Source organism: Nerophis ophidion, linkage group LG23 (genome assembly GCF_033978795.1).
Source record: "Nerophis ophidion isolate RoL-2023_Sa linkage group LG23, RoL_Noph_v1.0, whole genome shotgun sequence".
NCBI lineage: Eukaryota > Metazoa > Chordata > Actinopteri > Syngnathiformes > Syngnathidae > Nerophis > Nerophis ophidion.
Genome location: NC_084633.1, coordinates 33,200,794 through 33,217,859, shown reverse-complemented (window position 1 = coordinate 33,217,859; position 17,066 = coordinate 33,200,794). Strand labels below are relative to the sequence as shown.

The following is a 17,066-nucleotide window of genomic DNA, read 5'->3' as shown; positions in this document are numbered from 1 at the left end:
AATTGAATCACTTGTTTATTTTTCAACAAGTTTTTAGTTATTTTTATAACTTTTTTTCCAAATAGTTCAAGAAAGACCACTACAAATGAGCAATATTTTGCACTGTTATACAATTTAATAAATCAGAAACTGATGACATAGTGCTGTATTTTATTTCTTTATGTCTTTTTTTTCAACCGAAAATGCTTTGCTTTGATTAGGGGGTACTTGAATTAAAAAAATGTTCACAGCAGGGTTACATCACTGAAAAAAGGTTGAGAACCACTGCCTTAGGCAATAAACGTTTTTTATTATTTTCAAGGCTATTTATAATACAATAAATAAAGTTAACATATCATTTAAATGTTTATAACATTTAAATTTCGTAAATGTTCTACGGGTCAATAAAGTTGCGAGTTGCCGCCCTTTGGATACTACTGCTGTAGCCACTGCTTATTTTACGTCGGACTTCGCCGGTTTACGGCATCCCGCCATTTTGATATGCGAACTCCTGCAATCTCCACATTGTCGTCGCCTTGCCACACGGTCACTTCGACTCCTGCTTAACTTACACAGCGTGTGTCAACCATAGTTTTGCAAGTTAGAACCTGGCTTTTATGTATCTCCCGACTCCGTCTCAAGTGGATGGTGTAATTTATTTTTCGACATCGGAGGAGTGAAGGTAAGAATAATCAGTACTTCTCGTCAGCGTAGCTAGCTAGCTTGGTGGCTAAAGCTAACTACTCGAGTGGCCCGTAATCTTGAAATGTTGTGTCAAAATAAGTGCATGTGTGGCATGTATAAGTTTCTAATAAAAAAATGTGCTTGATAATAATAATAAACTGGTTATAAATTGGGTAACTGTTTGCATGCTAAGTAGCACATCGAGTTAGCTAGCTATGCCTGGCTTTGTGTTCCAGTGTTGTTTCACCATATGCTGTTTGTATTCTTTCCTTCTGAAATGTGGTTTAAAGGCCTACTGAAATTAGATTATCTTATTTATACGGGTATAGCAGGTCCATTCTACGTTTCATACTTGATCATTTCGCGATATTGCCATATTTTTATTGAAAGGATTTAGTAGAGAACATCGACGATAAAGTTCGCAACTTTTGGTAGCTAATAAAAAAAGCCTTGCCTGTACCGGAAGTAGCAGACGTTATGCGCGTGACGTCACTGGTTGTAGAGCTCCTCACATCCTCACATTGTTTACAATCATAGCAACCAGCAGCTAGAGCGATTCGGACCGAGAAAGCAACAATTTCCCCATTAATTTGAGCAAGGATGAAAGATTCGTGGATGAGGATATTGAGTGAAGGACTAGAGAGAAAAAAAAGGTGAGGACAGTGGGAGCAATTCAGATGTTATTAGACACATTTACTAGGATAATTCTGGAAAATCCCTTATCTGCTTATTGTGTTACTAGTGTTTTAGTGAGATTATATGGTACCTAAAAAAAGTCGGAGGGGTGTGGCCACAGGTGTGGTGACCACCAGTGTCTCCGGTGGGAGGAGGTAATAGTCCGCAGCTGCTGCAGGAGGACGCAAGCTCCGCTCATAAGTATGGTAAGAGCCGACTTATTACCACAATTTTCTCACTGAAACCTGCCGGTTGACATGTGGTCGGGAACCATGTTCGCTTGACCGCTCTGTTCCATAGTAAAGCTTCACCTTCGGGAATTTTATACAAGGAAACACCGGCTGTGTTTGTGTGGCTAAAGGCAGCCGCAATACACCGCTTCCCACCTCCATCTTTCTACTTTAATGTCTCCATTATTAATTGAACAAATTGCAAAAGATTCAGTAACACAGATGCTCAGAATACTGTGCAATTATACGATTAAAGCAGACTACTTATAGCTTGGATCGGGCTGGGAAAAAATGTCCGCTACAACCCGAGACGTCAAACGCACGCCTCATCATACGCCTCATCATACGGCAACGTTTTCAACAGGACACTTCACGGGAAATTTAAAATTTCAATTTAATAAACTTAAAAGGCTGTATTGGCATGTGTTGCAATCTTAAGATTTCATCATTGATATATAAACTATCAGACTGCGTGGTTGGTAGTTGTGGGTTTCAGTAGGCCTTTAACAAACAATATGTGATCTGTTTCTTAGGTGAAAAATGACTCAGTTTTTACCGCCGAACCTTTTGGCCCTCTTTGCCCCACGGGACCCTATCCCTTTCCTGCCTCAATTGGAGAAGCTGCCCCACGAGAAACACCACAACCAACCGTACTGTGGCATCGCCCCGTTCATCAGGCACTTCGAGGTTAAAAGCTTATTATTTATGATATCTGTAAGTTTCCATCCACACCATTTTATTCCTAAATGACAAACCATTTGTTGTCTTTTGTGGCTAGGACCCCAGAGATGCCCCTCCACCTACAAGAGCTGAAACCCGCGACGAGAGATTAGAAAGAAAGGTAAGTTGTATGGGTGTAATGATTGATCGCTAAATCCATTCATATATTCTTAAATTTCAAGTAGGGCTGGGCGTTATTGCCTTATTTTAATATTGCGATATTTTTAGGCGATATACGATATACCATATTTCCTTGAATTGCCGCAGGGCATATAGTATGCACCTGCCTTGAATTACTGCCAGGTCAAACTCTCTTCCCAAAATAATTAGCGCATGCTTAGTATTACCGCCTGGTCAAACTTGTGACGTCACGAGTGACACTTCCCCTGTCATCATTTTCAAAATGGAGGAGGCTGATTTCAATACCGGTAATTTGAAATTGCATAAAGGGAAAATATTAAGAGCTGTTCAGTAGGATTTAAGGTCCAAGCTTACATCACACTCAAATTTTTAGTTCCTTTGGTAAGTGCTGGAGTGAGATGAGGTTTTAAAATAATTAGCGCATGCTTACTTTTACCACATGCCTTTGGTGAGCGCAGGAGTGAGAAGAGGTTTTAAATTAATTAGTGCCCTGGCGGCAATTCAAGGAAATGCGGTATGTTACGATATTTTGCCTTGGCCTTGAATGAACACTTGATGCATATAATCACAGCAGTTTGATGATTGTATGTGTATACATTAAACATTCTTCTTCATACTGCATTAATATACGCTACTTTTAAACTTTCATGCAGAGAGGGAAAATCACAACTAAGTCAATTGACCAAAAGTGTATTTATTAAAGTTATTAAGCAATGGCACAAACATTCAAGTCATTTCCAAAACATAAAGTGCAAGATTGTGAGAGATATTTTAAGTGTCAAATAAAAATTAGCTGCATAATAGGAAATCAAATAGTATTCATCCTTCACTGTGGTAGGTTCCTAAAGTTATCAACATCTCTTCATTCTCTCGCGAGTGACTTTTCAAACGATGCTACATATTAGTAGTAATGCTACTTTTTATAGCAACTCTTTTTTCCCCCCACACTTGACAAATTACGGTTGTTTGTTCAACATATTCCCACTTAAAGCCGAACCACCGCCAGACGATGGAAACCCTGCTGTTTTTATTGGGAATTAAGTCTTCCTTCATTTGTTAGCAGATCCGCACCTTTTTTCTCCCGTACGGCTACGTTAGCAGCTAACGTAGCCCAGCATGCTACCTCTCTGCTCTGCGAGGGCGAACACGTATGTGACGTATGTAAGAATGTGCGCCTGCTTGTCTGTGAGAAAGAAGGATAGGATAGAGCCTGAAGTGTACGCCCGCAGCTAAAAGCAACTGCGTGAGAACGTATACTCGAATATTACAATATAGTCATTTTCTATATCGCACAGAGACAAACCCGCTATTTTCAAGTATGTCCATCTGTGTTCGGCAAGTTGGCCTTCCTGAAGACAGGTATCAATCCAAGATCTTTTTTAAAAGGGAATCGATCCATTTTATTGATACAACAAAAAGGAAAACATTGCCATTTAGGAAGGGCAGGCCTTGTATGAAATTTAAATAGCACCCGTAACTGACACAGCCCCTTTTTAATACGGTGCGCTCCATGGTCGCGCAAATACGGTACAGTGGCTTTGTTGATGGGAACCGGTTCTCGAAAAGGGATTCAAATCCATGGAATCGTATTTGTAGGTGTGTGTGTGTGTGTGTGTGTGTATATATATATGTATGTATGTATGTGTGTTCATGTATGATATCTAGGGCTGCCTATTATTGTCAAAGTAATAAAAATAAATAAGATTGTTATCAATATTGAAATCATGATTAGTGATTAAGTAAAGCAGTGTGGGGTGTGAAGGACATGATACTACCATCATGTCATTTGTAATGTCTAATAAAAAGACTATAGATAAACGTTATCCATATAATTATAGACAAAATTAGGTTATTTTATTCTTTAATCAAATCAACTTGTCAGCTTTTTGTCATTACATGACATTCTCTTTTACATTTTGTAGTGAGTTTTTATTTTTAAGTTATGCACATTTATATGTAGATGTCGATTATGTATCTGGACAGACCCATTAGGAGTTTGAGCAGAGATATGTCGTTTAGGAATTAACCATACACAATAAAACATTAACAACTTGAGGTGTCACATGAATTTTTTTAATGTAACACCTTAGTGACATGAAAAAAACACAACGTATAAAAGACAAAACCTTGTTTACTTTTTGATATCAAAATAAAACAAAGCAGTTTGGTTAATGAAGATGAAGTTTAATAAACAATCTTTGTTCTTCAATGCTTCCCTAGTGTTTCAGTACAACAGTTTGGCCAAAAAAAAAACCCCTCTCACATCAAATAAACAATCTTCACCGCCTGCTTTCAATTTGACGAGATGACTGAACAATTGAGCTAGTATTGATGTTATTTGAACACTGATTCAATTTGCAGTTAAAGGTGGAGTGAACATCCCAGTAAACAAACTAAAGACTTTATAAACAAGTTGTGACACAACATCGCCTGCTGCAAAACATCAGTTTTTCTCCTTCGCTGTATACTTTTAGTGTGGGCACAAGTGTCTCTAATATTGTCCAGCAGTGCGCTCTTAAACACATGCCGGTAAGCGAGGGAAAATTACGTTAAACCAAGCGCTTGGCTCCGTTTACTCCCGAGGGTAAATCTCCGGAGCAAAGTCGGTGTTGTTGGTCCGCCATGATTATCAAGCTAGTGCGCATGCCACAGGAATTATCGCAAATTATTATTATACCGTTCCATCCATCGTCCATTAACAAGTAAAAAGTCCAGGGCGGTCACAGCGTGTTCTTGCCGCAAATGTTGGTCAAATTTTTGGGCATTATGACAAATGACGAAGCTGGTTGCTGCACTTTCCGTGGTTGCCGCGGTTAAATTCGAGCGCCGGGATAAGGATGAGAGAAAGTCTGTTTTCCCGTCTGTGGCGTCACCAAACAAATATGTTGAGTACCTACGGTGCTCAAGAAGAGTCATAAACGTCACAGGACAATATCATAAATTACAACACATAACCTTTTAGCTACACAACGATTGCAAACTCTACAACACAATAATATAAAGCCTCAACTAAACTTTAAATTGAAAATCGCCCAACACAGCGGAAGTGACAGCTGAGCAAGTTACGGCGTCTCACCGACTTCTGGAACACAACATGAAGCGATGACAACTGGCACACAATGTAAAGTCATTTGATTCGAAACTAATAATTACAAGAGATTGATGAAGGAGGCTATTGAAATTAGGAAGCAAGGGGCCAACATCATCAAGGATGAGGAGGCATACATGCTTCCGCACACCTGGGATGCTCTACTTCATTGACCACGCCAAGGTGGAGTACAGATACTCTATGGCCGGATCGGGGAACTTATTAAGCAAGTAAATCTACTGTTAAAATGCTAGTTATTTTAGTTAGAAAATATTTCCTCCTGTTAATTCAACCTGTGTTGGTTGCACTTTATTCAAATAAGATGTGAATGCATTGGCAAATGTTTGCTTGCTTTGCTTTAATCACTAATTCATTTATACATAATTCCCTTACAAGAAATAGAAGGTAGTAGTGTCGTGTTCAATATTTATTTCACAGTCACACTGCTTGATTATTTCTTCTAAAAAGTTACTGAATTTCAACTTACTGAATCGTTTCGGATAGTATCATTCTAAAAAAAAATAGTATCCCTGAACCACACATTCTTAATCGAATCGTTAAAACAAGTCTTTACACCCTTATTCAGTTGTTCTATTCAGAACTATCATACACACAGTTTATGTGCATTCAAATATATAACTAGCTTTTTAAAACTCATATAAACACCTTAATAATCGATCACTGGAGTGGGCTTCTATGCATGCCCTGCTTTCTGGAGGCTCCTGGCATAGCTCATATCATTAAATTCACGAGAAGACGACCAAGCCAGAGGGAGGGGACACCAACTAGAGGCACTTTTCCACCAAAAGTTCAGGAACTTTTAGTTCCTGTAAAATTAAGTTCCTGTAGAAGTGTGTTGTTCATGTTTTAACCACAGTTCATTGTAGTTTATCCGAATCATGCTGACGACGTAAGAATGAGTGGTATAATGTATTTCAACACTGATACAATGTCAATGAACAGACAATATTAGGTCATATTTTTTTACTGTAGTGTAAGTAAATGAAACACAAAGCAATAATATACAAAACAATATGATATAAAAACAAAGTGAACCGGATTGTTTGTTTGTTGAAAAAAAGTAATGCTTTTGTCCAGTGTTGTACAGTCAGAAAGTTGTCCCCTCAGTAAATGATTAATTCATTGGGGTTGGGTGAGTTCCTCTGAGCAATTTCAGTTGGTAATAAAAATATATTAAGAATAACTGTCAGTGTTTACCCCGCACCGACAATGAAAACCCATTAGATCTGGCGTTAGCTTTCGGTTCACTCTGGTCAATGACTATTTTTAGAACTTTACAAAATAGTGAAACTTTCATGTGATTTACTTTTGTTGCAATTGTGTACTGCCTCTATTTTGTATTTATCCACTAAAGTCTCAAGAGTAATAAGCAGTTAAAGTCGCAGCTTTAAAGTCCGACTGAACACTTACACTTTACATCAGGGATCTCTTATAGTAGCTCACCAAAAGGTTAAATAACATTTGCTTTAAACCTTTTAGTATTTAACTGTCCAATTTAGTTGTTATGCCTCTATTTAATGACAAATTACTACAAAGTAGCATAAAGACAATAAGATCTGCTCTGTAATTAAAGTAATGCTATAAAACGATTTAAATATAATTATCTTGATGCATATTAATTGTTTATTTTGCATAAGCACTTAAGGACTATAAAAGTAGATGGGTGCAAAAAAATTATGATGAAATAAACCTTTAATTCTGTCAGCTCTAAAATAAAGGGCACTTTAAGAGTAATAAGCAGTTAAGGTCGCAGCTTCAAAGTCCGACTGAACACTTTATTATTCCTCTAGGGACAAGCGGTAGAAAATGGATGGATAAAAATATGTTTGAAAGAGTGCTTTAGAAAACTATGTCAACAAACTGCCTTGGTTCAAACATACTTCATTATCCATTCCCCCTGTTGTTTCTGGCGAAAGTTGGAACTAAATGTTTCGGTTTTAATTATGTTGACCACTTACTGTAGTTGGCGCCAGTCAGCCAGTAGATGGGTATCGGTTGGGTTTCAGTTAGTCCTTGGATTCCTATTGATTTTTGAAACAGTTAGATAGATAGATAGTACTTTATTGATTCCTTCAGGAGAGTTCCTTCAGGAAAATAAAAATTCCAGCAGCAGTGTACAGAGTTGAGATCAATTTAAATAAAAGTAAAAAGTAAATAATGGGGGTTTAAATGTAAACAAAATAGATAAATATTAGAATAAGAATAAAAACTAAAAAGCAACAATGGGAATAAAAATATAACAGTAAAATAAGACTATAACAAGACAAAGTAGGCAGTAGTGACCATGTTATGAAAACGTATTGCACTGTTATTGTTTTTCATCCCCTGTCATCCTAGTACCCCCCGCCCCCCGCCCCAGAGAGGAGTTGTACAGTCTAATGGCGTGTGGGACAAAGGAGTTTTTGAGTCTATTAGTCCTGCACTTTGGATGAAGCAGTCTTGTTGAGTGATAGCTGATGATTAACCCTTTTCATGTGTATCGTTTGCTTTTTCAGAGGAGAGAAAAAATTGAAAGAAGACAAACAGTGGTGGAGACTGAACTGAAACTTTGTAGGTTTCTACAGTGAAAAACAATACTGCTTATTTAAATTGTTTATGCTATTTGGACTAAGCTTCTTCATATTTGCATTATTTCAGGGGACCCCCATAATGACCCAAATGCCCAAGGAGATGCATTCAAGACATTGTTTGTTGCCAGAGTGGTAAGTATGCTTGAATTGTTTTATTTACAATTCTTCTAACAATAATATCTCACAATAATTCCTTTTTTTTTTAGAACTACGATACTACAGAGTCCAAGCTTCGCCGTGAGTTTGAGGTCTACGGCCCAATAAAACGGGTGAGTTTACCTATTAAATTCAGCAAGCGGCAAAGTATAGACTATTTTTATTTACATCAGGGATCTCTTAATAGTAGCTCACCAAAAGGTTAAATAACATTTGCTTTAAACTTTTTAGTATTTAACTGTTCAATTTAGTTGTTATGCCTCTATTTAATGACAAATTAGTACAAACTAGCATAAAGATAATAAGATCTGCTCCGTAATTAAAGTAATGCTATCAAACGATTAAATATAATTATTTTGATGCATATTAATCGTTTATTTTGCATAAGCACTTAAGGACTATAAAAGTAGATGGGTGCAAAAAATATTGATGAAATAAACCGTTAATTCTGTCAGCTCTAAAATAAAGTGCAGTTTAAATGTTGAAAGTCATAAATAAAACACAAATAGCTAACAATACATTTTTGTCAAAGTTGCTCTAAAATTGATGAAAGTTGAAGACCATTGCTGTAGATGCTTAGCCCTAATTTCCACAGCATACATCACGGCTGCAGAGCGTAATCGCCACGGCGACAGACCCTTTCTGTTTTTATTCAAGTCAATGGGTCCGTTTCCACCACCTGCGGTACGGCACCGCCATCTAAATATTCGGAGAGTTTCTATTTTTGCCGGTTGCCACAACACGGCGGAAACGTTCAGCTAGCATCTGCTTCTATGTTGAAGAGGTTCATTTAGCCTACTGACGTGTATTTATAAATGGTTGATTTATATAGGCTAGTAAGGTAAAGTTTTGTTCCGCACCCTTCATCAGAGGTGACACCTCTGATGAAGGGTGTCGCAGGACCCTCGGGTCCTTCGTCCCCTTAAGTGCAGACTCGTCGGCTGAAGAAGAACTTGCTTCTGACACCTCTGATGAAGGTTGCAGAAGCAAGGTAGCCGAAACTTTTGAGGTACAACACTTTACCTTACTAGCCTATATAAATCAACCATTTATATATAAAAAGCATCTGACTCTGTTGGAATTCAAGCACAAATACAAAATAAATTAACCTCGTTGACCCAAATGCTGATACTGGAGTTTCAAAATTAAGAGTCCTATAAAGGCATGTCCCGTGCACGTTTTTTAATGTTGAAGGCAATACGTTCTCCGAAATCCTAGCCAGTTTACTACCAGCCCTGAGGGGTTACTGATCACCCTGAAAAACTACTGTTTGAACGGCAACACGCAGCACTTTTAGCACCCTGGTGAATTGTATACCATTCTCCATTCTTCATGTTAAAGTAGAATATACCAACTGTGTGACTTGGAGGTGACTATGACTGCAATTAGTAATTTTTAAAGTGGAACTTTATGATAAAATGATTGTCGCTACACAATGTGGCACTATTATAGTAATACTAATAATACAAAATAAAGTAATATAAACAACTGCCTGTGGCTTTCAGATCTACATTGTCTACAACAAGAGGACGGGGAAACCTCGTGGATATGCCTTCATTGAGTATGAGCATGAGCGTGACATGCACTGTGAGTACGAATGTAGCACAAAAACACCTGTCAGATGTTCATTCAGTTAGATTCAGGGTGGTCTTCAGTCGACATCATCTTTTAATAGCTTGGGAGGGTCAGTGCCATGTGATGTCAATAATATCCAGTTCTGGCACACCATTTTCCTCATTTTGCATGATGACAAAGTCTGGTGGTTGTGTCACATTTGTGTGTCTGTGTTTGTTGCGTGTTGTCAGTTGACTAAAGGTTTGGTTGAGGAGGGTACTGCTTCATTCAGTGGGGCATCATTGGGGAAAGTGGGTGGACCGAGAGGTAGAGCTGTACCTCATCTGTGAGCCTGAACATCTTTGCCTGTCAAAGGGCACATTGTCTTTTAACTGTTAGGTGATGTAGCTCTGTGGAAGAGCCGCTCTCCTGGTTGGACTCTAATGGTAAGCACAAGGTTAGACTAGTTACTGGTCAGTGAATTGAATGGGGTATTAACTGGAATATACTATTGACTGTATAAGACCTCAACTTTAAAGTGAGCACATTTTTTCGGTGGTCTTCAACCCTGGTCATGGTGAGATTGCATCCAAAAGTTAGTACAATATTACTAAAGTATTAGAATTTGTTTTGATGCCACTCTGGATATTCCAACATTGTCTGATTAGACTTGTGGTTGTTGTCATCTGAAACACCATTCCAGAATGTCTGTGGTATCAGCTCTTCAAGACCAGAGTTGCTGATCACGGCTACGTAGTCAAGCAAGGGATGAAGGGGGGAAGCGGGCCTAAACATTATATTAACTGTGTGTTGTTCTCATTGCCACTGCAGCCGCCAATCTGTGATGGCTATTGGCCAGAGCGGGCTAGCAGATGATGATGATGGTTATGATACATCTACACCCTACTACCACAGCTCAGTGTATGGTTGGTATAATGGGTTTGTATGATGGGTAAGATTTCTTTCCACCCTCCATCTCCTACATAGGGAAGAGGATATACGTTCAATGGGAAAAGCATTATTTATTGGCAAGTCCTAGGAGTTTTTCATGAAGGTCATATAGTTTACAACTTGGGCTTTGACCATTGAACGCACTCCAGACCACTAGCCTGTAATGGTATCCAATCTTTTTGCCCTTTTTGTTAAAGCCACCTCTAGTTGCGCAGAGCGTGTATTTTTCTTTAGTTTGAAACAGGAAATAGTTTGACAACATGTAAGAAAAAACAGTACTGTTATTGTAATTGCATTCCAGTCGATACTACTACTTTTAAAATGTACTAATATGATTGATGCAGCAAAGAATAATGTCGCTGTCTTGGATTGTGGCAAAGTCATGCAATTTTTTTGGCTGAGTGTGGTGGAAAGTGCCTCTACAAATATTTGCTGATTTTTTTTTAGAATCTAAAGTTACATGCTGCGCCAATGGATAACCTAAGTTGGTTGGATGTTCAGGAATTTTCTGTTTCCTGTACTTTCAGTTTGCTGTGGCCTGCCAAGGATACATTTGTTCCGCAGCAAATTGATTTGGTGCTACTTGTTGCCCTCGATCATTTTAATGGGTTTCTGTGAATTAAGTTTGTCGTTAAAACTTCATACAGTAGATGCCTCGTAACTCTGCTTTATCATATATCTAATGCAGCGGTCTGACAGTACTGTGCTGCCAGTTTACTGACACCGTTGCTATATTTCAAGATTTGAATCAAACCCCTAAAGATTTTTTATTTTTAAGTGATAGCTCTAGAGACTGTTTTAGTTTTACTGGATGTAAAAACAAGTGACAAAAGAAAAGTAATTTGTATTTACCATATTTGTTTTGTTTTTCCATACAAATTACATGCATATGTATAATGATCAATTATGCAAAAAAGATAATATGAAACATTTGTTTTGCTTTTTTCCCCCAAAAAATAATGCACATGCGTCATGGCCTATTATGCAAATAAGATGTCATAATGTTCAAAATCAAAATAGCCTAAGATAACCTTTTGTCTGCTCGCTAGATGTGTTGAGGAAGCTATGCCTCTGCCCAGGGACAACCGATGAAACTGAGCTTGTAGCTGTATTTGGTCTGTGCGGTATACTGTATGTATTGGGTATTTTAAAAGTATGTGGCGGTTAATAGCACTGGACTAAGGTTATTTTTTAACTGACACTGGTCACAACTTTATATTAAAGTAGATCCCCACAAGACCCCATCAAATGAAGTTGAATTTTAATCAAATGAAGTGATGAAAATGACAGTCTGAGCTGGCTTTAATTGAAAGGGCAGATGTATTTTCTTGGTACCTCTGAAATGGGCTACTCGTACATATTTTTATACATTACATACCCAAAGTAGTTAGGTTTAGCAGCATAGTGTTCTGCATTACTATAATAAAAGAAAGATAAGGTCTTTTTTTTTTTTTCCCGAATAAAGCAGTTGAGATCATGTCTGTCGAATTGAAGACACATTCTCAACCACAGCAGTAGTCATGGAAGGAGCATGATGTTAATGGTATCCAAGAGTTAGTGGGAGTCATGAAAGGCAAATCCTGCCTTTTAAAGATGGCCTGTTTTTTTGTTTTTTTTCTCCCTTTGGTCGTCACTTGTGAGGATGATGGGGGTTTGGTAAGGCCCTGTCTGAGGATGGGATTTGTATGGCATCCTTCGTGGAGAATGGTAGTGGAGGGGTTCTGGTAAGGCCCCTGCTTGATGTGTTGCAACTTTGTAAATTCTGGTGCTGAAGGGTTGTGGTAAGGCCCCAATTTATAAGGTCTATGGCTGATATTCCGTCTTGTCTAAAGGATAAACTGAGTGGTTGTGGTAAGTCACAAGTTCTTCAACATCAACACTGTAGCTTCAGTGTTCCACATCAAACCAGTGTAGCAGACAAGAATTTCCTTGTACAAGATGGATCAACAGACATGTATTGGGGTCATTGGATGAGGTGTGAGATATGTTGTGACTATATTGTTGGCTTCTTCATTGTGCTGCTCTTGCAATAAGAGGATGGTAAGCAGGTAAAAGGTCATAACAGATACAAACCACCACCAAACGCTCGCACATGACTTAGATTATGTAAATCCATGCTGTTAAAGATCATAAATGTAAATCAATTACAAAGCATTTTTCATTTTGTTCGAACTTTATTTTACCATGTCTTAAATTGTAATGCTTATTAACATTTTTGCATCACTGGCATGATCGATCTTGTTAGAAATACTCTGCATAAACCATTATATCTTGGTAAGTGAAGTGAATGCACTGACATACATTTATTTGTGCTGAAGTTAATGCATTTTACATTCGTAGCATAAATGTGAATATTCTGAAAATTAGGTAAACAGCCAAAGTCATTCCTTAATATTGACCGTCACATTCAGTACATCCATTTATTTAAACTTAGCGTTGCTGATCACAAAGCACTTAGAACCTGGATGTTAAGCTATGCAATTAAAGAGAAACGCATTGAACATACCTCGGGTGGAAGGAAGTCTACTCCCATTATCCTTGGGCTTTTACCCAGAGAGCAGCCCTCTCGGCTTCGCCTGCTCCTGGTCAGTATTCTTATAGCACTGTCTGTTTTCTTGGCTATAGTCATGCAATCATGCGCCGACATCACCTCTGTCTCTCCTCTCCCTACTCTTCTCCAGCTTCCTACAAGCATGCAGATGGGAAGAAGATTGATGGCAGAAGAGTGCTGGTGGATGTTGAACGGGGGCGCACCGTCAAAGGATGGCAACCTCGAAGATTAGGTATGCGGGCCCCCTACACATGCACAATTGTCATTATTCAAAGCTTGGATGAGCTTTATGTGCTGATCAAACCCAATTATCTAACCTGACCACATTCAATTTCACCCAGGTGGAGGGTTAGGTGGGACTAGAAGAGGTGGTGCAGATGTCAACATCAAGCACTCTGGCAGAGATGATGCATCTCGATATGATGAACGCCCACTGGGCGGGTAAGCGCTTATTGAATATCCAATAATTACAGTGGAACTTGATTTAAGTCAGCCCCACTTATGTAGATCATTGTTTTTTCTTATCACTAAAAAGCACCCATAAACTTTGAGCGCAAAAGATAATTTCTGTGCAGATGGATAAGTTTGTCGACATGTGTTTTAGTATTAACGTCGTTATCGCTAAGCAGCGGGAAACTACAACCGCAACAAAGCAACTTTATACATAAGCTGATATGGTAGAGTCTAGCACACAGCATTAAAATGCAGACCGTGACTTCCTGTTAAGTGCAAAGTAAGCTGCGAAATAAAAGCATGGCAGTATTCACCTAGATTTTATCACAGAAACTAGTTGATTGTTCTAGAAGAACGGTTTGTTATTGGAGTTGAAATATACAACAAAATTACCACAGCAGCTTGGTTGAGTATAAAAATATCAATGAAAATGTAAAGCTGTTGAAAGATACCTCACCCCCGTTGCACCGCGAGGTTCACGTGAGTCGGCACGCACGTATGATGCTTGCGGTCACATCCCAACCAGCACCATGATCCACCATCAAAAAATTCAGGAAAAGCGGAGCATGTATAAGGATGTTTACCATTAGTTTTTTTTATCACAAGGGGGTGTTAAAGGCACCGCAGTAGTCATGCAGTTGCCTCCAACCAAACAATGTGACCCACCAACAAAAATATCAAAGATCAGAGAATGTGTAAGGAAGTTATTACTATTGTACGGACGGGGCGGCGTGGCGCAGAGGGAGAGTGGCCGTGCGCAACCTGAGGGTCCCTAGTTCAATCCCCACCTAGTACCAACCTCGTCACGTCCGTTGTGTCCTTGAGCAAGACACTTCACCCTTGCTCCTGATGGGAGCTGGTTAGCGCCTTGCATGGCGGCTCCCTCCATCAGTGTGTGAATGTGTGTGAATGGGTGAATGTGGAAGTAGTGTCAAAGCGCTTTGAGTACCTTGAAGGTAGAAAAGCGCTATACAAGTGAAACCCATTTATCATTTATTTATTATTATAGTTTTTCACCAAAAGGGGGTAATTGAGGCGCCTTAGAAGTCCCACCCAACACCCTGACCCACCAACAAACATTTTAGGAAGATTGGGGCATATTAAGAAAGTTATTACTGTTATAGTTTTTCACCACAATGGGGGCGATACAAGCGCTGCAGTACTCTTGCAGTTGGTCCATCCCAATACCCTGGCCCACCATCGAAAAATTTCAGAAAGATCAAAGCATGTGTAAGGAATAGTTTTTCACCACAAGGGGGGCGATAAAGGCACCGCAGTACTCATGCAGTTGCTCCCACCAAACAATGTGATCCACCATTAAAAATATCATGAAGAATAGAGAATGTGTCAGGAAGTTATTACTGTTATAGTTTTTCTCCATAAGGGGCGATACAAGCGCTGCAGTACTCATGCAGTTCCATCCTGGCCCACCATCAAAGATTTCAGAAAGATCCAACCATGTGTAAGGAATAGTTTTTCACCACAAGAGGGCAATTGAGGCGCCACAGTATTCATGCAGTTGCTTTCCTGTCAACACCCTCACCCACCATCAAAGATTTCAGGAAGAGTGTAGCATCTTAAAATAAGGTACAGTTTTTTTACCCCTTGCGCTGCTGCTCGAGTCCTAATTGGGAACTGTACGAGAAGATAAAAGTCATGTTGATGAAGTCACAGGTGCAAAAATCTTTTATCACCAATTTTCCTTTGTCCCTGGTTGTCAGTTATGTTGACAAGGGTCAACGAGTCCAAAGGGCTGTCAGGTTCCACTGTACTATATACTGTATGTGTGTGTGTTTTTGTGTTACTTACTTTTTATTCCCCCTGATTACTTGATAGAGATCGGGATCGTGGAGAACGCGGGGAGCGTAGTCGGGACCGTGATAAGGACAGAGAGCGTCGAAGGTCCCGGTCTCGTGACCGCCGTCGTCCTACCCGTTCAAGCGAGCGAGATAGGGAAAGGCCAGCGGCAGTAGGGGAGGAGGCCGTCGGTAACAGTCGACGTCGAGAGAGGGATCGCGATCGTGTGGCACCAGCTGGAACAGATAGCAGGAGCAGGGAAAGGAGTAAAGACCGTGATAGAAAGAGGAGGAGTAGAAGTCGGGATCGCAAACGAGACCGTGAGAGAGCAAAGGGGCTTGAGGGAGAGGAAGTCAACCAAGGAGACGGTGTTGCTGAGGGTGGGGAACGCCTACCAGAGGAAGCTGAAGGAGAAGCAGGTGAGGGTGTGGAGGAGCGCAGGGACAAAGATAGAGATAAGGATCGGGACCGCCGCCGCAGCCATAGGGACAGAGACAGGCGTAGTAGGGGAGACCGAGACAGAGACCGGGATCACAAGAGGGAGCGAGGAGACAGAGATAGGGGTGAGCGCAGGGAGGAGCGCCATGGCTCCTTAAGAGAAGACACAGGCCCCCAAGATGACGTACCCAATGAAGAGGGGGGAGAAACAGCACCCAACATGGAGGAGTCCAGGCAAGACGGCATGATGGACCAGCAGTCTGTGCCTGATGAATACGGATCCGGTGAGAACGGCTACAATGCTACAATGGAGGCAACAGGAGATGAGTACTAATTCAGACCACATAGACTCATAAATTACTTGTTTCATGCCCTACCTTGGCTTCCTAACTTAATGGTATGGCAAAGTTACATATATAGTCCATAGCAAGCCCCACTACAAGAAAATAGTCAAATTCATAAAAGTTTCACAGTGTGGAATTTGATCTACTGATTCATGCCACGCACTCAATCTATTTTAGCCATCCAAGCTCTTCATTTTGCCTCTTGGTTTCAGGAAGATGTTTTAAATCCTAAATCAGTAGTTGTCATTGTTTCTTTGTCAATTCCAAGTCCAATTGCTTCGACACTTTCTGTTAAGTGTATGAAAATTGAAGGACTTTGATGATGGTTCTCTTAAGTTGATTAAAAAGTTTTTTTTTATTTTATTTGTTGTCTGTGAGGTTCTTATAGCAATGCTTGAGTCTTGTTTCCATTACCTTTTTGTATTTATAAAAAAAAGGCATTTTATCATAGTGACAATTGTATGGTTTAGAAGTTCCAACTTGGTGTTTTCATCTGTCCTACTCATGTTGTGCATAGTTAAAAAATGAAATCCTCCTTAAGTGGATGTAAGATCTGCATGTCTGTATGAACACTTTCCTGTGTGTGCGATGCTTTTTATCCAGTTTTTAACTGTTTTAATCTGATTTTGAGGGTTTTATTAATTTGTTTTTTTTCTACATACAGGCTGTTCAAAAAAATCTTAACTCGATTACTTTTAACACTATCTCACAGGA

The 17,066-nt window shown here is 39.5% G+C and overlaps 1 protein-coding gene across 1 annotated transcript; it reads left to right on the top strand.

Moving 5' to 3' along the window:
• The first annotated feature begins 465 nt into the window (after positions 1–465).
• On the top strand, positions 466–16,715 carry snrnp70 (small nuclear ribonucleoprotein 70 (U1)). Its single transcript, XM_061884206.1, has 10 exons — positions 466–661; positions 2,102–2,255; positions 2,347–2,409; positions 8,034–8,088; positions 8,176–8,240; positions 8,315–8,377; positions 9,770–9,851; positions 13,451–13,552; positions 13,662–13,761; positions 15,610–16,715. The coding sequence occupies exons 2-10, from the start codon at positions 2,109–2,111 to the stop codon at positions 16,340–16,342; spliced, it is 1,410 nt and encodes a 469-aa protein (XP_061740190.1). The 5' UTR covers positions 466–661; positions 2,102–2,108; the 3' UTR covers positions 16,343–16,715.
• The last annotated feature ends 351 nt before the right edge of the window (positions 16,716–17,066 follow it).

Coding starts and splice junctions, on each gene's coding strand:
- snrnp70 (XM_061884206.1), top strand. CDS start 2,109: ATGACTCAGTTTTTACCGCCGAACCTTTTGGCCCTCTTTGCCCCACGG. Junction 2,256..2,346: donor CGTTCATCAGGCACTTCGAG/GTTAAAAGCTTA, acceptor TTTTGTGGCTAG/GACCCCAGAGATGCCCCTCC. Junction 8,241..8,314: donor CATTGTTTGTTGCCAGAGTG/GTAAGTATGCTT, acceptor TTTTTTTTTTAG/AACTACGATACTACAGAGTC.